Source organism: Coprinopsis cinerea (assembly GCF_000182895.1).
Source record: "Coprinopsis cinerea okayama7#130 chromosome 8 map unlocalized cont3.8, whole genome shotgun sequence".
In the NCBI taxonomy this organism is placed as follows: Eukaryota; Fungi; Basidiomycota; class Agaricomycetes; order Agaricales; family Psathyrellaceae; genus Coprinopsis; species Coprinopsis cinerea.
In genome coordinates, this window is record NW_003307537.1 from 1269133 (window position 1) to 1288016 (window position 18884).

The 18884-nt window shown below is 51.6% G+C and overlaps 5 protein-coding genes across 5 annotated transcripts; 3 read left to right on the forward strand and 2 right to left on the reverse strand.

Moving 5' to 3' along the window:
- Positions 1–685: 685 nt before the first annotated feature.
- Positions 686–4273, forward strand: CC1G_02922 (hypothetical protein; the record flags this gene model as incomplete). Its single annotated transcript, XM_001835782.2, has 3 exons — positions 686–887; positions 954–2013; positions 2074–4273. 3 exons carry the CDS (start codon positions 686–688, stop codon positions 4271–4273), a joined length of 3462 nt encoding a protein of 1153 aa, XP_001835834.2.
- Positions 4274–4909: 636 nt separating this feature from the next.
- Positions 4910–9428, forward strand: CC1G_02923 (DHX37 protein; the record flags this gene model as incomplete). Its single annotated transcript, XM_001835783.2, has 11 exons — positions 4910–5140; positions 5312–5361; positions 5417–5834; positions 5893–6559; positions 6616–6950; positions 7007–7385; positions 7437–7595; positions 7644–8497; positions 8553–8672; positions 8725–9082; positions 9134–9428. 11 exons carry the CDS (start codon positions 4910–4912, stop codon positions 9298–9300), a joined length of 3738 nt encoding a protein of 1245 aa, XP_001835835.2. The 3' UTR covers positions 9301–9428.
- Positions 9429–9493: 65 nt separating this feature from the next.
- On the reverse strand, positions 9494–15859 carry CC1G_02924 (helicase sen1; the record flags this gene model as incomplete). The annotated part of the gene is made up of 10 exons (XM_001835784.2): positions 9494–9982; positions 10035–10174; positions 10233–10696; positions 10752–10828; positions 10887–11667; positions 11724–11936; positions 11988–14455; positions 14507–14817; positions 14871–15481; positions 15531–15859. The coding sequence occupies 10 exons, from the start codon at positions 15857–15859 to the stop codon at positions 9494–9496; spliced, it is 5883 nt and encodes a 1960-aa protein (XP_001835836.2).
- A 286-nt stretch (positions 15860–16145) lies between these two features.
- On the forward strand, positions 16146–17219 carry CC1G_02925 (translin). The gene is made up of 7 exons (XM_001835785.2): positions 16146–16234; positions 16291–16381; positions 16444–16656; positions 16701–16780; positions 16834–16929; positions 16981–17053; positions 17101–17219. The coding sequence occupies exons 1-7, from the start codon at positions 16172–16174 to the stop codon at positions 17166–17168; spliced, it is 684 nt and encodes a 227-aa protein (XP_001835837.1). The 5' UTR covers positions 16146–16171; the 3' UTR covers positions 17169–17219.
- A 390-nt stretch (positions 17220–17609) lies between these two features.
- Positions 17610–18872, reverse strand: CC1G_02926 (hypothetical protein; the record flags this gene model as incomplete). Its single annotated transcript, XM_001835786.2, has 5 exons — positions 18521–18872; positions 18387–18454; positions 18238–18322; positions 18137–18181; positions 17610–18079 (listed from the first exon to the last, which is right to left on the reverse strand). Exons 1-5 carry the CDS (start codon positions 18816–18818, stop codon positions 17610–17612), a joined length of 966 nt encoding a protein of 321 aa, XP_001835838.1. The 5' UTR covers positions 18819–18872.
- Between the last annotated feature and the right edge of the window lie 12 nt (positions 18873–18884).

An 18884-nucleotide genomic window follows, 5' to 3' on the forward strand; every position in this document is an offset into this window, starting at 1 on the left:
GTCACAGGGCATTGTTGATTGGAAAGGAAGTTCTTCACGTTGTGTTCCAGGGACTGATGAAGAGGATGCGATGGAGCAATACACTTTTTCACACCAATGTACATACATAACACATTCGGAGGCCCCGATAACGGGTCGGTAGGACAAGAGGTCGTTGTTGGTTTTAATGGCTCTGGTTGGCTGGAGGAAGTTGCTTTTATAATGAAAAGAACTAGAATTCTTTTTGCTTCCGGGCATGTGCAATCAAAATGGGATAGGGGATCCATGCGGTCGGATTGGAAGATCAGGGCGGCGAGATGCCGAGCTGGAGGGTAACAAAGGCCGGTCAAGGCACCAACGGGCGAACTGGATGTTAAGGTACTGCTGTAAGCTGGTCAACAGTTCCTGTAGAACCGACACTCACCAACTCCACAACCCACTTGCTCACTGTCGCCAGCAGCGCTGGGGGCGATCGCCCACAACGAGCACGTCAGGGAATGTCACGGCCTACTACGGCTCCGGAGCGATTTAGGCGTGATGATGCCAATGCAACTGTCACGGTCAGTCTTCTTATTCTAGCCATATTTCTTCATAACCTGACTGGGCGCTGTCTCCTTTCTTCCGCCTCCAATGTCATTTTTCCTCTGACGTTCGCCATAATCAGTCCTTTACTCGTCGCCACTATTTCTCATCGTCGACGAGCGCGATGACCACGACGACCACGACGACCACACGCCCGACGTCGACTATTTCCATATTCCCGATTCGTTTCTCCCAAGAGCCACACAGCCCCGACTCAGAGTTGCCAACGTCGAGAGCGAGTCGCCTTTCTCTGCAGTCCTTCAAGTCGAAAGACAAGGGTAAGGCCCCCTTGCGACCTGGAGCCCCACCACGGCCTGACAATATGGGTGAGCTGGAGCTCTATCTGCGCAATGGATGTCGCGTAGACTAACACTTTGACGTGTTTCCTTTAGGCAATACGGACGCAGACTCGGTCAAGACCACAAGGACGATGGGCTCTACGCCATTCGCGGCGTACAGTTCAACACGGTCATCGTCCACGGACAGGGTAAACTCTGGCTTCAACTCGAGGAAGAACCGCGGCAGTCTCCTAGGCGCCGCTTCTGATGCCCTTGGATTGAAATTTGGCCGCAAACGACCCATAATCCGTCAACCGCCATTGCCCATTATCCTACCGGACGTAATAGAAATTAGTGCGCCCCCTCCGGACCTCGAGGTGGAAGAGCGGAATCGACTGCGTGAGATGGCTGCCCAGGCGATAGGCATCTCACCATATATGGCCCAACCGGACTCGCAGTCGCAGGAAGACAGCACAGAAGACGACGACGACGAGGACGCGTTACGTACCCCGGCTGACACTTCTGAACTCCGAAGGTTTGGCAATGCCAGAAACTCGGAATCGGCCCCAGATTTCGAAAACAAGAACCTCTACCTAGATACAAATGTATCTTCGGTAACGACCCCCACCATGGTCTCTGCTGTCTCTTCTCCTCTGAGGCATAGGTCAGGCTCTATGATTCACGCAAGATCCAACTCCATTACACATTCCCCTATCCCTTCATTCCCAACCAATGTCCTCTCCCTCAACCCTTTCCTAACATGCAACGGTTACCTCCCGAAATACACACAGCCCACATCAATGCGGATATTCACCCTATCATCAAAGAACTGGAAGAATCGCTATGTTATATTCACGTCACCCGTTACCCTAGTTTCCAAAGGCGCCATCCCGACCACTTCCTATCTCCACGTCTTCAAGTCAGCAGGACCCGACGAAAAAGAACTGGAGCGCCTAGAGATCAACGAAGACAGTGTAATCTTCGTTGCCGAAGACGAGGTTGGAGGGCGCCGGAGCGTTGTTAAAGTAGGAGGGTTGGAAGTGGGCGGGCTTGCACCCAAACCGGAACCGGGGACCGACAAAGCCCCTCAAACCATATGGCATCTCCAGATTACCGACCCGTCTGAGTCGCAGAAATGGATTTCAACCATCAAGAACGCTATCCTAGGACAACGGTACGTATCAAATCGCAATTGGTACGACGACGGTTTATTGACTTGATAAATTATTTACAGGACTGTTAGAGCGGGCCTTGGGCTTCCTTCAACACCAAGTGCCTACGAGCCTCGTGGAGACTTGGACGTCATGCTCTCGATTCGAGCGCAGGGTCTCGCCACTACTTTGCAAGCTAAAGCCATACCATCGCCCGCCTACGATTCTTTCCCGCCCATCGGGTCTCCGCCAGATCCCAACTATGCCTCTTCCATTTCTTCCCAATCGGTCAGGTCTCAGAGTACGGTTCCCAAGCCAGCCCCCGCTGGCGCGGTCTCGGCGTTAAAAGGATTATTTACCTCCCGACCTCGGTCCAATTCCCGTGCTACCTCGATTGACCTTGATGGGCGTTCTTCCGAACGTGAGGCAGAGGGCTCGTTTTCAAGTATGGGGAACAACCTCCTGAAGCTTCGGAGTAACAACTTGGCGCCCAGCACCTCCTCTCCGATCACACCACCCAGTGACATTAACAGTCGCAGCACCTTGGTCCTCTCTGGCCCCTCAGGTAAACGTCAGGAACGCAAGGTGCTTGCGGATCGTCAGGTAGACCAGTGGATCCAGCCCGAGGAGATAGACCCTGTGCAGCTGTTCCCTCAGAAGGAAACGAGACAAAATCGGGCGATGTCTCTGGGTTCTCTGTCACTCCAACCTCCTCCCAGAAGGCGGTGGAACTCTATACGACCGACCACAACCAGTCCAACAAATCATGAGTTTGCCTTCACATATGTGAATCGCGATGCGACAACGACAACAGTATTTGAACGGCCATCCCTCGACAGGGCAGAGACGGAGCCTCCTACTAGCCCGGTAGATTTCACTACGTTCGCCATTCCCGCACAACCACGCCCTCGTGCTCCTTCGTTGCAATCCGTTTCGACATATGGTTCGGAAAACACGACTAGCGTAGATCGTTCAAGCCTGAACACCAAACGCAGTTCCGGCACCACCAACAAACGTTGGTCAAGGCAACTACCCCGTCGATCGACACCGCCTCTTGGCCCGCCTCCCGCCGTCCCTTCCAACGCATCCGTGACCAAATTAAACGTCCATCCTTTCGGCCTCGACGATGTCCCAAGCACAGCATCGACTCACTCTTCAGCTCGAAGTCAGAAGAGTAGTGTTTCTACAGTACCTTCGTTTTCGAAGCGGACGTCTATCTCCTCTTCGATGAGTGGGGCCTCGTCCATTCAAAGTGGAAGTACGAGTACAGGACCAACGCGGGCAATGCGACACTCCATGCCGCCACCTCCTAAGCCAGCGCCAACTTCTGCGCTACCACCTGCTCCGGAACCCGAAGAGCCTTCCACACCCACACCTCCCCCTCTACCCATGCCACCCGCATTGAAAACATCATTCCGCAACTCTGTAGCACAACGTGCTATGCGTCTGTCCATGATCGCTCCGAAACCACCTCCCTCGGCCACCCTTCCGCCGAGGCCCGATGAGGTCGATCCGAGTATGACCAGCAAATCGCATCACCGACGCTCTTCAAGTTCAGGAAAAGCACCAGCACTAGACACCATCCCCGAACCTATCACGCACAGCAACCGCAGCTCCCTGACTTCTCCTTACCCACCTCCAATGGGTCCTTTACCACCGCCTCCTAGCACGGATACTACCACTCCTTCGGTTTCCCGACACTCTTCTTTGAAGCATCGGCTTCGCATGCTCAGCGCCCCAACTCCCTCTCCCATCAACTCTGCGATACCCCTTCCTCCCTTGACGAAAGCGTCTGGTACCACCTCCACACCTTCCACACCTAACGGTGAAAGACTTTCATTCCTATGCAACTCCAACTTTCCGGAACAGTCTTCCAGTTTCCTTCATATGCACACCCCTGTGCTATCTGCCATTCCCCCATCCCGTATTTTCGAGGAAGCGATCGTTGATGCTCGAGAAGCGCCAGTGGATGAGGGAGACGTTTTGGACCATGTTACCTCTCTTTCGCCTCCTCCAAGGAGACACTCAATAGTCAAACCTCTCATTGACACAAACCGGGGATCCGAACGACAGGTGGACGAACGGGCAGACAGCGTGAAGGGCAATGCCTCTTTAACGCCAACGAACGCGGACGAAAACATCGAAACGAACGATAACATTGATGATACCCACGACGCCAACGACGGTTTACGGAAAAGCGTGGATTTTGCACGACACCCTTCACAGATCTTCTCTCTCTCGCCTCCTGGAAGTGTCGCCTCTCTAGGGCCGGCGAATCTATAAATTAGATCGAAGCTTTGTTCGCGTCTCTTTCTTGGTTGTGCTGTACTGTTTCCTCCTAGCGTTCTTTTCTTCGTACGATACGGAAGTTGAGGGTTTCCTTTCTGGATCGCTTTTGATTACCCTTCTTTATGCAGCTTACCTTGTTACCCGTTTCTTGCTCAACTGTTTCAGTTAGTCGAGCTCTCATCTCTCTCGATGGAATTGTTTATCCATACTCCCTGTTCATCTGTGGACTCGTAGATTGTTGTAACCTGTCCAGTTGTATAATACCTACGTATTTATCGCACAGCTTAGTCCTAGTATGAGACTCTTGAATACCAATGCAATCACATATCACAACGGTAGTCGACCCTGCGAGGTGTCAAAACTCAGGAAGCTTAATCTAACGAGATGTTCATGTTGTTTCAAATGTGACCCTTGTAAGTATATAAAAAGCGAACAACTTAAAATCCAGTTAGGCCGGGGTATGGTACGGTGACAGTATTTTTTAAAGCTGAAGAAATTCCGTTGTTCGTAGCAGGGGATGACGATCTTTGATACGATCAAAGGCAAACACCGAAAGGGCTGATCGGACTCTATTGCTGTAGAAATCGACCCAGCTGTCTTGGCAATGGCAAATCTTTTACTTTGACTGCGATGCCTCCAAGACCTGTTCAAGAAATCTACAATACGAAAGGTCGACAGTCGACTGGCGGTACTAGGAAGAAGGGAAAGATAAATAAACGGAAAAAGCACGCAGCTACCGGCGATGGCGATGGAAATTCAGCTGTACAACCGTCACAACCTCGAGACTCGAACGCGGAGATTCTAATTCCCAAGTCGAAGGAGGAGAGGGAGAAGGAACGGAAGGCGAAACTGCTTAGAGAGGTTGGTGACGTGTTGCGTCGAACAATGTGGAGATATTGACTAGGCGTGTCTACCAGCTTCAAGAACAAACTGAGGCCAAATGGACTAGCAAGAAGAAGAAACGGTTAGAGAAATATATTGCAAGTCACGCTTAGCCTACTCGAGTCTGGGCTTGATTGACATTTTTTACAGGAGAAAAAACTGAAGAAAGAGGAGCGCGTTCACATCTTTGAGAAGCTTGCGTACGTCGGGAATACCAGAGCTCACAACCACTCGTTAATTGCCTATCCGTTCCAGCAAGAGCCAAGCGACTTTGTCGACTGCCGTTCTACAATCTTCTTCTACCCTCGGATCCGGAAAGACTCTTTCGCATCTAGAACGTTTGGAGAAGGAAGAAGATGCCGAGACGCGGAAAGCACTGGACGGGCGCCTCGGGAAGCGGAAGCGCCGTCGGGAGGAATACGATGTAGTCCACGGCGTCGATGAGGATGATTCGGATGAGGATGAAGATCTCAAACCCGCATCGCCTTCGCCCTACTTACTCCCTCACAAGGACGTCGAAATGGAGGAACCTCCGCCTAACGAGCCTGAACCGGCAGTAGTCGTCAACTCTTTGCCTCAGTCTGATCCACCAGTGGTTGGAAGTGCCCTGCGGCGGAACCCCGATGGCACAGTTGTCCAACCCAAAATTCGTCAGCGGACGAAACAAAAACAGGTTAGCACTGTCTCTTGCCTAAAGTGGTTCTTGTTGACGATAATTTCCCCAAGCTCAGGCATCGAAAAGAGGGTGGGGCTTCAAGAGGACAGTGGAGCAAGAACCTGAAGACTCGGATAGCTCTTTCGACAGCTCAGATTCTGCTTGTGATTCTTCGGATAGCGAGAATGGTGGTACAGAAGACAGCGAAAACGAGGAAGGATACGAGTCTGACGGTTCTCACGCCGGCAAATCTGAAATGGAGGAAGAGCCTCAGACAGAACCACCACCGAAAAAGAAACTAGCGTTCAAAGATTGGGCCCAGAAGCAGCTTTCCATGACCAAAGGATATGTTGCTCCGATACCCAGTGATGACGCACCCGCGATGGAAACTCCTACCACGACAATCGAGCCCCCACGGAAGAAAGTCAAACGCGAAGGTCCTCAAGATATTCGTGGCCCTCTTGGTCGCGACCTGGCCCTTCCTACAACTACCTTTGGACAGCACGTCCTGAAGACCGCGAAAGTCGCCGCGACATCACCCTCAATAAAGGTTATGGAGGTTAAGCGACCTGCGGATGTGGAAGAGGCTCGTCTACTGCTTCCAATCGTCACAGAGGAGCAACCAATCGTGGAGGCCATCATGCTGAATCCTGTGGTGGTTATATGTGGTGAGACTGGTAGTGGAAAGACTACGCAGGTCCCACAGTTCCTCTACGAAGCTGGTTTCGGTACTCCTGGCAGTGGTGAGTGCAACAACAAGCAATGGTGCGAATACCAACAATAACCCACACCACGCTAGACAACCCTGGCATGATTGGTGTAACACAACCTCGTCGGGTAGCAGCAATGTCTATGGCCTCGCGTGTTGCTCATGAGCTATCCTTGGCATCGTCCAAGGTCTCCTACCAAATCCGATACGACGCCACGGTTTCGAGCTCGACATGCATAAAGTTCATGACTGATGGTGTCTTGCTCCGCGAGCTGGCGACCGACTTCCTTCTGACCAAATACTCAGTCATTATCATCGACGAGGCACACGAACGAAGCATCAACACCGATATTCTCATTGGTGTGCTGAGTAGGGTAATCAAGCTTCGTGAGGAGATGTGGAGGGAAGGAAAGGAAGGTGCGAAGGTACATACTCAGCCCTTTCCTTCAGTGCAGAACTGTAAACTGACCCGTGTATCTAGCCTCTCCGACTCATCATCATGTCCGCCACTCTTCGCGTCAGCGACTTTGCCGAAAACAAGACACTCTTCCCGACCCCGCCTCCAGTAATCAGTGTTGGTGCACGGCAACATCCTGTCACCGTCCACTTTAGTCGCAGAACCTCTCCAGACTACGTGGGAGAAGCCATCAAGAAGACTGTCAAGATTCATACTCGCCTACCTCCGGGAGGAATCTTGATTTTTTTGACTGGTCAGAACGAGATTACCGGTGTTTGTCGCAAACTCGAAGCACGGTTCGGGACGAAGGTTTTGAATGCAAAGAAGCAACACCGAGCGACTATCGCGGCCAAGGCGCACGAAATCTTCCAGACTGAAGAACGCAACGTTAATCCCTCCCAAGGTAAATAGGTCGGTTGTCTATGAAATGGTGTTTCTGACGTCTCCTCTTCAGCTGCGGTCGAAGTTGAAGATTTGGACCTCGGCGTAGACGACAACGAGGATTTGGCTCTCGACGTGGATGACGGAATGGCAGAGCAGGATCCTGAAGCTTTGGATAGTGATGATGAGGATGACGGCGTTAATTCTGAGCTCCAACTCGAGGAAAGCGATGGTAGATCTGGACTTTGTTCTTTAAAAGCTCCTCTGACTCTCATTCCAGTTCCCATGCACATCGTGCCTCTATACTCACTATTACCCAGCGATAAACAGATGAAGGTCTTCGAGGCCCCACCCCCTGGGACGAGATTGGTGGTGGTTGCAACGAACGTGGCCGAAACATCGCTTACAATTCCGGGCATCCGTTATGTCGTGGATTGCGGTCGTGTCAAGGAGGTAGGAATGACATGGTCTCAAGTCTTCTTTCGTATTGACAGTCGTTTCCAGCGAAAATATGACCCTGCCACCGGAGTTCAATCTTTCCACATCACATGGACGTCGAAGGCATCAGCTCAACAGCGAGCTGGTCGAGCTGGTCGTACTGGACCGGGTCACTGTTACCGACTCTACAGTTCCGCCCTGTTCGAAAATTACTTTGATCAATTTTCCCAACCCGAAATCCAACGCATGCCTATCGAGGGAGTGGTCCTCCAGATGAAGAGTATGCACATCGACGCTGTCGTCAACTTCCCCTTCCCCACACCACCCGATCGGTTAGCATTGCAAAAGGCGGAACGGATTCTCATAAACCTCGGTGCACTCAAGGCGGATCCGACAAATACACCGACTACTTCTATAGCGAAGATTACGGATTTGGGAAGGGCGATGGCGTTGTTCCCCCTTGCTCCTCGATTTTCAAGAATGCTTGTAAGCGGGCAGCAACACGGGTGCCTTCCCTATGTCATTTCCATCGTTTCAGCATTGTCAGTAGGGGATCCTTTCCTCTACGAGGAATCCATCCTTCAAGCTGAATCCTCCGACTCCGAGTCGGATGGGTCTGATTCAGATGTAGAAGTGATTTCCAATGCCAAAGAGGAGAGGAGACTGAAGAGGAAGATGTTTTTCCAATCTCAGCACGTATGTCCGTTTCCGTGTTTAAGTTAACAGCGAGGTGTTTATCTCCCTCTTCTAGTTGCACTCGTCGCTTGGAAAATATACGAGCGATATTTTCAAAACACTTTCCGTGGTCGGGGCTTTCGAGTATGCAGGTGGCGGGCACAAGTTCTGTGCTGACCATTTTGTTCGTTTGAAGGTATGATGTCGCACACATCGTCCGCGAGATCTTGCCTAACTCTGCTGAATAGGCTATGGAGGAAATACACAAATTACGCGCACAAATCAGCAACATCGTCCAAGTCAATTTCCCTGCTTCCAAACCCAACTTCTCTGTGAAACTCCCACCTCCCTCGGATTTCCAACTAAAAGTCTTGAGACAGCTCTTGACAGCTAGCTTCATCGACCAGGTGGCAGTCCGCAAGGACCGTGTAGAGACGACTGAAACGAGTGGGACACAATTCAGGACAGCAAAGGGCGTCGCATATAGGGCATTGGGTATCACTGAAGATGTCTTCATACATCCGAGCTCTGTCCTCGTAAACAACTCACCACCTGATTTTGTCATCTTCCACGAAATAGTTCGAACTGGACGCGCGTATATGAAGGGTACGCTCCTTTTCTTACGCCTATCCGAGACAAGCTAACGAGATCTTCTAGGAGTAACCACGATAAATGCTGCATGGCTGTCTAAGCTTGGCAAGTCGGGAGGACTTTGCACATTCTCTAAGCCCGTTAAAAACAACGCCGGCCAGGTGATGGTGATACCCCGCTTTGGACCACACGGTTGGGAACTCCCCGCCATCAAAGCAGAAGACGCGTCGTGACGCTTTTTGCAAAGCAAAAGTACGTACAGTATTAATCGTGCAATGTAATGGTATGTAATCCCTGGGGGCGGGATGCGTGGCGATGCGCTCTATGTATAATTATGATGATACAGTATCTTTGTCCCGATTGTCAGTGCGATAGCTAATGTCCGAACGTAAAGATGAAAGCAACATGCAAGTATGGTCGACGAGGTTAAATCATGGCTACTGGTCTGGGTGTCAGCGAAACACTTGTGGCAAATGAAGATCTGTGACTGACCTTCTTTTTCTTCTTTGGAATGAACATCGACATTCCAGTCTTGGCTCGTTTTGGCGGTGGAGGTCGAGGTCCATTACCTGGGCCTGGCCCATTGCGTGGTTTTGGTGGGAGCCCGTTGGGGCCATCGTCCTCAGCAGGTCTTTTGAGTTTGGGGCGGGGTGACGATGAAGACCCTGATGCCGAGGCCACGGGCTGAGCAGGCTTGTTTGGAAGGCTGGCGGCGGTAGGGGGAGGATTGAAACCCTTCTTCATGGAATTCTTAAGAGCCTTCGGAGTGGCCAGTCCAGCTGGCAAATTTTGCGATTGAGAAGGTAGGTTGTCAGGACCTGACAAGCGAGGCTTCTTCCTCGAAGGTGTCTTCAGTGCCTTCATCACTGGTACTGAAGTCATGGCGCTTGGTTGGGTGAATGTTTTCGAGTCCACCTGATGTCTTGGTCAGCGTTGTCAACAGGGAATGAATCAACCGGGTATTTACATTCACGATAAGGTTCCTCTCTCGAGCGTCTGCAATTGCTTGCTTCCAAATGGATTCACTACGTTCCAAAGTTGGAACGTTTCCTAGAATGAACAACGCAGATTTGGCACGAGTGATGGCGACATTCAGTCGACGGACATCTAACCAGCAAGAGCGTCAGCACTGTGACCATCTTGCGCGAGTAACTACAACACTTACCTGCCATGAAACCAATTGACTTCACACCGGGTCCGCCACGAACACAGGAAAGGATAATAATGTCCTTTTCCTGACCTTGGAATCCATCCACAGTGTTGAAGTCAATTTCATCCAGGACAGACTGGCCAAATGCTTGGAAAAACGAACGCTCCAGTTCCTTGATTTGGGCACGATACGGCGACACAATCCCAATCTTCCTTTCCAACCCGAACTCGCGGAACTGAGTGCTCAAGCGGCGATACAACGCCGTGGCAACCTCGACTTCGGCTCTGTTTTTTAACGAATTCTGGGGCCCTTCTTCCGCGTTTCCATTGACATTGAAGATTTTGTAAATGCCTAATAGGGGTTCCGCATGCCATGGTCTAGCCGTGAGCTCCTTCATATTAGGCCCGTCTTGAATGCGGTCGTTATAGAAAGCTTTGCTTGGGAATCGACTGATTTCAGGATGCATACGGTATTGGATGCTGCACAAGAGCTTCACGTCAGAACGAGTTCATAAGGTCATAGATAAACATATACCTCAACAGGTGAACTGCCTTTGGAGACTTCTTGAAAAACCTCTGGAAGAGCGACTGATCGTACTTCTTGCTGGCAGCCTGCCATATATTGTTAGTCGTCCAAACCACGACATATCCAAAGAGGGAGACGGCGAACCTGTTGGGAAATCACAGTAGGAGGAAGCTGTTGAGGATCTCCGACCATAATGCAACGTTTGCTCTCGTATTTCAGCGGGATTAACGAGCTAAGCTCGACGGCTTGAGCGGCTTCGTCAATGATGACCATCTCGAATGTTTGGTCGAGAAGGGCTTCATGACCTGAACCAGATAATGTACTGCAGATGACGTCTGCATCCCTGATGATTTCAAAGCGGGCCTTCCGGCGGAGAGCCTCCATACTACGGCCATCCGATTTCAGTTTATCTCGTAGCTTGTTCAGCTCAGCGGCCAAGGCTTGACGTTTTCTACCCATAGCCTGGGTTTCCTGATCCAAGGCATTGTGGCGAGCATAGTTATTTTGGAGGTTGGTCATCTCCTTCAGCTTCTCGTCGCGCGCATGCTTCAAGGATTCCATCTCCATCTTCAACATACTGATCTGGCGGTTCAGTTCTTCAGTGGGAAACCCTTGATTTCCCGTCTCTTCCTGAATCTTGTCTTGGACGAGGGAGTCGAGAGAGACACCCTTGACCGCAGAGCCGATCGAACCCTGGGCACCCATGCGAACAATACTGAGCTTCTTCACTGGGTCGCCGTCACAGTATTTGGCCTTCAGACGCTGGGCGATTTCGTCGATGGCGGCGTTACTTGGAGCGCAGATGAGGATTTTGGGCTTGGCGGGCACTTCTTTGCTCCCAGGTGCCGTGATAGGAATTGCGCGCCGGGACATAAACCTGGCCACCAGAGCACAGATCGTCGAGGTCTTACCGGTACCAGGGGGGCTTGCAAAGAACGAGATGTCAATCTGGAGAAAAGTACTACTTTCTCAGCCACTCACCCCTGAATCAAAACAAAGCCCGTAGAGGCCATGGCCCCGATAATTGCGGTGGCTTGCGGCTCGTTGATCTTGTAGGTCGACATGGCCTTTTCCACCTCAGCTGGATCGATGTCAGGCATTCTGGCTGCTTTGGCGTGGAAGATCTGATCGCGTTGGGATTCGATGTGCGGTAGGGAAAGAAGTGCTCCGTACTCCCGGTTAATCGTGCTTAAACTGAAACGTACAGTCAGAGAATATCGTGGCAAACGGAAAGTACGCCCTCACCTGTACAGCTTGCTGATTTTCCAAGGGGTAGAGATAGTCATCCCCGGATCAGTGAGCTGACCGTAGCACCGGATGGTGGCCACGGCACCCATTTGACCTTTCCTAAATGTGACGGCTTTGCCCATAACAGTTTTCTCCCCGTCGGGACTTTCGAGTAAGACAATGTCGACATCGCTGAGGTCCCAGTCGTTCGGGATGGGGTCGGTGGCAGAGAAATCCATGTCAATCCAATCGCTGACGTATTGCTTCGAGGCAACGGTAAAGAGGTAGCTCGGTGGAACCTCCTTTTTCGTCCCTAGAATCTGGGCCCAACACTCGAGCAATAGAAGTGGCTCGAAGATCCGATGATATTGAGCGTAGTCTCTGAACTCCTCGGGTACTTGTTGCAAAATATCCGGGTCCCAATTGCCCGAGGGTGGATACGGACCGCTATGCTTATAGTCCCAGGAAAGGATAATCTTGTGGAGGTTGGAGATGTCAGGCCGTAATCGCAATGCTTTCTGCCTGTCCTTCTTGGCTTGCTCGATACGTTCTGCTTTCGGATTTGGAGCGGTACTAGCATCCATCATCTGAATTGTTCTTCGCTGTTCCTTCCTTATTTTGGGGGATTTCGGTAGTTGAGGACCAGCCGTTAGGGCAGCCAGAGCAGCTCCTGGATCATCGTCATCACTGGACTCCTCAGCTTCTGATGATTGCGGAGGATTCGACGTCTTGGTCGAGGATGCGGCTTCGGGTTTGGGGCCAGGTTTCGACGTGGAGGCGGTGGGCTGGGCGATCTTCTTGAACTTCGGCAGTTTGGATGCAGCCTTGATCTTCGCCTCGTCGTCTTTCAACGACTTGAAGTTCAACTGCTTCTGGCGAGAATCGAATGTGGATTGTTTGCCCTTGGAGCTGCTCAGCTGCTTGTTCAGCAACCGCTGTTGCTGCACATGAGCCGGGACCTCAACCTTCTTTTCCTCCTTGACAACTGGTTTGACTGCGCGCTTGTCAACCTTCTCCTTCTTGGGGGGTTTGACATGGGAGATGATTTCAATCTCGTCGCCGTCGTCGTCGCCGTCGGAATGGGCGTCAAACTGATAAAGTGCTTCGCCCAGCTCCATCAAGCTCGCAGGATCGAGTCGGCTCTTCTTCTGTTCTTTGTCATTGCGGGCACTGGCGACGAAGCGCTGCAATCTCTCGAGGGTGGTGTTGTCCGGTTTCTCGTCGGTTTCTTGGAGGACTTGCAGCAGTTTCCGGATGATTGCCAGTGACTGGTAAAGCAACTCCTCATCCGTCAAGCGCAACCATTTGAAGAACTGCGGCAGCATAGCCTTAAAGCAGGCCACGATCTCTTTTCCAGCGTGCGAAAGGCCTTTCGAAGGTTTGGCTGAATCGGAATTAATTGCGCTCTCGACGAGTCTCCACTGTCCGACAATATCCCTGCCTAATATGAGGGCGTCCCGCATCCACACCGTCATTTCCTTGGCTTTGTAAAAGCTTGACCAGACCGGCGTGTGTTTGAAAATTGTGGTAATGCATGTGGTCAACAGTTTCCAGAACGACAAAAGTCGGGATGCAGGGCCTTGAGGATCTCCAGGTCGAAGAAAAGTCTTGCTGAGCAGTAATCCATCAGGGCTCGAGCACAACACCTCCAAAACGTCGTTGAAACATCGAACGAGGGATGTGGACAGTGTACAAGCCTCCGGGACTTTGTTCGCGTGCTCTTGGAACGTCGTAAGGAAGTCGGTGAGACCTTCGAAGGTAATGATCGGGAGATTGCTGAACATTGCCCGGAAACAGTCCATTCGTACGTCAACGTCGAATGCGAGGCCGATGATGGATTGAGCTGCAGTTTGGCAGTCGGGCATGGGGGATAGGAGAAGCGAGATAACGGCCCGCCCGACCTCTGGTTTCGCCAAAAGGTTCATGGCAGTAGTTGAGAGACTGCTGTTCGTAAATCGGGAGATGGCGTCGAGAAAACCAGAGCGAGTGCCTGCTAGCGCTGCATTGATGCTGTCGATCGCCTCTGCACCAGCAATTGTGCCTTGACCGTGAGCTTCGACCCTCTCAATTTTGTGATATGACGTCTTCGTGAGGACGGACAGATGGCTGGTTTGTGCGGAGGCTAGAACAACATTCGCTATCGCGGTATCATCACGAGCCTGGATGGCAGAGTGAACCTCTTTCCATAGTGAGGAACAAATGGCTGGCGCTGGAATAGAGGGACCTTCGCTTTGTGGCAGAACTCCATTCATGATATCGCAAACCCGGTCTACGGTGGAAAGGATCCTGGTCGAATCGCGACCAAAGATGAGGTTGAATAAATGGCGAGCTGACTTTCGGGTTTCGGCCCAATCGTTGCTTGTATGGCTGCGACCGTAGGCAACGCCAACCAGTGCCAAGCCATGAATGTCGAGCGTGTTCCTGAGGTCGTCGTCGTAGCGGGCTTCTTTATCCTTTCCACTCCTCTCAATGACAGAAGTTAGCAACTAGCGAAAAATCAGTACCAGTGTGTAAGGTCATTGTTGGATATTACTTACTCGGACTCCCGCTGCCATGATAGGAGGCCGCGCGTCAGCGAACCGTTCATGCTGAAGTTCTCGACAGAGAAGATCGACGGCTTTGGCGAGGACCTCTCCATATGCACCTGTACCATGAAGGGTATAAAGGAACTCTGAGATGCCAGGGAGGATCCGAGCTCTATCCTTCCCGTGAAACAGCTCCAGAAAAGCCTGGTTGTCCTTCATGGAATCAAAACAAACTTGGGGGAAGTCGTGCGCTTCGCCCGTCCAGAAATTCTTCCCTAGGCGTTTGAACAGGAAGAATAGGGACTTGAGAACATTAATGAGATCTATATACCGCACGTTAGTCGTGAAACGATCGTCCTGCACGGGGTATACTTACGGGGTCCAGTGTCATGCAAATGGCTTGTTACGAGATGTCTTAAATCTAGGTTCTGGTTGCGATTCGACAAAATCCAATCGGCTGGAACAAGTCGCAAGACGGTGCTGAACGCGGACCAAAGGATGATAGGATCTGAAGAAAGCTGCACCGTTGAGATTGGAGAGGCTGGATTTGACTGAGACTGGATAGCTGCGGTAAGGGCTCGAAACGCCTTGACGTAGGAAGGGGTAAACTTCTCCAATGACATTATCGCAAGCTCCAGTGATGGGAGTTGACGGCAAGCCCATTCACGAAGCTTCTGTGAATCGTCGGACATCGATATGATTAGACCAGGAGGGCAATGATTTGACGGCCAATCGGGTACGGCACTGTCGGGTACGAAGGCGTGCAGGATTGCTTGAACATTGGAGTCCGTAAAGACTGTCCAATTCGCCAGGATCCGGTAGAGTAGGGGAGGAGGCACCTCTGCCAATGTGCGGCCTTGGTTCCGGGATATTGGCGCAGTCGAAAATCCTCGTGTTTCCAGGTCTGCCAGCACCCTCGTCAACTCCCAAGCTTCAAACTTTTGAAAGAATGTGTCCAATATCTCCTTGGTATATGCACCAAAATATCTAGGGCAGAATGTGAGATGGCTACCGCTTGAGTACTGACAGAACGTACGTGGACCGTGCCGAAATCTTTATACACTCGAGGCTTTCGACGCAAAACGCGCAACTCGAAAGACATCTGTGAAAATGCTTCTTCCATTCCTCCACCAACGGGCCGTCGAAACCAAAAAGGCGAAGCAAGAAGCTCGCTGCAGCAACGGTGGTACGTGATGCCTTGTCGCAAAACCAGTGTAGGTCTCCAGGTTTGGCTGAAACGTCCTTGATCAAGTAGTCGTAAACCCGTCCGAGGACGTCGTCGCTGGCTGAAGCATTGTCGGCAGGATTGTCGCGCAGATTTTCGAGTAGGGCATCAATGGATTTGCCTCTGTTCTTGGTGCTCATAGGACCCTAAAAACCAATTTTATGGATCGCGTCGGACCCACTTCTGATTTCGTGAGAGAGCCTGAAATCTTGCAGGGACCACAATATTCAAAAAGTCGAGCTGAAAGGTAGTGAGCCCCAACCACTGTTCGGTGGCATCTAGCAGTTGTGTCGTGGTCAATGCCAGGCATCGCGAATAATGGGCGGAGTCTGTTAGTGTGTCCAATCACCACGTGAGTCAGGTCGCGTCGGGGGCGCTCCAATCTCTGTTCTCGTCCTCCTCCACCACCACCACCACCACTAAAATTCCTATCGAATATTTTGATAGCGACCATGGATCCTTCAGATTTGGAACAGCTCAATGTGCTACTCGATGGAGACTCTGAATTGCGCGAGGTGAACTCTACCATCAATCTACACCACCCACCATAACCACGAGCGTCTCGGGACAGAAAATCAGAGATCAAGTCACTGAATTCGACAAGAAGGCGCGTACCATGGTTGGCCTGCTCAACCGTATCCATGTTACTCCGTCTGACGCCAGTCTGTGTCGTATATCGTCCCAAGCACAGACGCTACAACCGACTTATGCTTGAGTTTCTTAGTGCCCGCATTGCTGGATTCCGTGCGACCTGCCCTTTTGAGCTGCAGGGACGTAGCGGAAGGACTCGCCGATCTTATCCCCCCGAACCAGTTCTGGCGATGGAAGGACATGTGGTCCAACTCGCTCAGAACAGCTGTCTTTGCTGCCGTTCTGGTCGAGTACTTGACGTCCAGGACCCTGGCTTCGTTATCTCAAGTGTCTGACCAACTTGGTTGTAAGTGATGACATCTTCTCGTGGCGTATGCTCATCGGCTTCAGTGAAGGAGGAGTGGAAAGATAGAATACAGTTGGCCGTTGAGGACTATCTCCACGGCATTATCAGTGTCGTGAATGAGCTGGTGAGGAGTCGCCCTCCGAGACGACTTGGAACCCATTTCTCACTATGCCATAGTCTCGGCTTGCGGTGAACGCGGTGACGCTAGGAAACTTCGAGGAACCTCTCAAAATATCTACATTTGTGAAGGATGTATTTGTCGGATTCTCCATGGTAAGCCTCTGACATATGATGACAGAGAAATATACTGAGCCTTAACCCGAGCTAAACCTCAAAAACGATTCATTGCGACGTCGATTTGATAGTTTAAAATACGATCTCAAAAAGATTGAAGAAGGTTCGTGGTTTGGAGTATCCTCTGGTCTGTACTAAACATAGTCACAGTCGTTTATGACGTTTCTTTGCGGAAATTGGCACCCGAAGGAGCTGTAGCCACCAACACTAGTTCGTGAGCTTTAGAGGCCAAGCGTGTAAGGTTTGCTGGATAATTATTCTATGAAATAGTTTTACAGGATGGAATAAGGGAAATGCGAAAGCGAATGCTGGTAGTAAAAGACGATGAATTGTACAGAGGTCAGGAATGAGGACAGGAAGGGGAAACGTGCGCCCTGGAATCCTCGGCGTATGATGCCTCCAGCTTGGATGCAATCGACGATGGAGGGTAAACGACAGGCAGGTCAATCCGGTTGGCTCGTTTGCTAATAGGTCGTACGTCCTGGGTTGGAATGGGAGATCGGCGAATCCAGACTACTTTGTGCATTTCGCCCTGACGCCAGAGGTGGAATGTATCCACTCGCAGGGCCAATGGGTGGGGCCATCCATGGTGGATCTTCCTGAATAGCGGGAGGAAAAGAAATGTCAAAAGACATGAGTTGTAGACAGGTGGTAAGTGGTTAGTTTACCCCGGTGACATCCATCATCTCCGAGTCTACCGTCTCTTCCTCATTGTCAAGCTCCTCGTTCGTGTGACCGTTCACGAGTGGCGAGGGTTTGGCCGAGGCGCTCGTAGCAGTAGCGCCGTTCCTCCCTGACCGCCGCTGGCTAGCCGACTCCGCCTTTGAGGAGACGCTAGCGCTCCGGCTGCTCTTGGCAGAACCAGAACCCTTTTTAGGTTTCGCAGTAGACGCCGATGCAGAGTGGCCATTGGCCTGAGCCTTCCCATTCGTGCTCGCCTTTTCTTTTTTGGGTTTCGAGGATTTGGAAACCGTGGATGAGCTTGCTGCGCCACCGTAAAAGGGGGTGTTGTTCATGTAGGGAGGTGGGATGTACCCGCCGAGTGCGGGGTCTTCCTCTTCGAGTTCTTTCAGCCTTCTCTCGCGGAATTCCATGGCGTATTCGATGTTCATCGCCCGAGGAATAATGTCTGCAGGTATAAGCCAACATGAGTGCAGGTTTGGCGATAATAATGTATTGAACGCACCCTGGAGGAAAGCCATCTCGGGTTGGTAGGCAAGGGGCACAATGGCTGGAAACCAGTGGTCAGCAAGCGTCGGCGCTCTTTAGAACCCGACCACCACCTACCCATATCTTCATACCGTATAAGATTCGACTTTGCGTGCTGCGCTTCGTCCCAGGCAAATTTCACGAGCATTTTGATGAACTCCTCCTGCACCACGACATCAGAACACAACGGACCACGGGGAAGGGAGAGAATGGGTGGTAATACGGACTGTGGCGATGGATAACATGAACTGGCCCTCCTTTGACATTCCAAGATTGCTGCCACTGGCGTGGATACCTGCAAGGGAGACGGTTTGAGTGGAACGGGGGACCAGGAGTTGCGACTGAAAACGCGACACGTTACCATTGGCTTGGAGGAGATTTTCGATCTTGGAAGCGGGGAATAGTGTGGAACCAGGAACGCGTACACCGGGTTTACTGGTTGACCCGCTTCTTCCAGCGGTGGACGCTGAGGGAGGGGCGGCGGATGAGGTCGAGATGGAGGGTGCAGAGGGCCCGGTTGCGGTGGGGGCAGGGGCTGGTTGTTCGTCATCTGAGGGATCGAGTTCATCGACTTCGAGCTCGGCCTCGACGTCTTCCTCGTAGGGCAGATCGTCGCTCATTGGAACGTCGTCGGATATGGAGGCCATTGGTGTAGCCATTTGGGCGGAAGGGGGTTGGGGGACGGACGAGGAAATCAACGTGGCCCGTGCAGGATGAACGGGGGT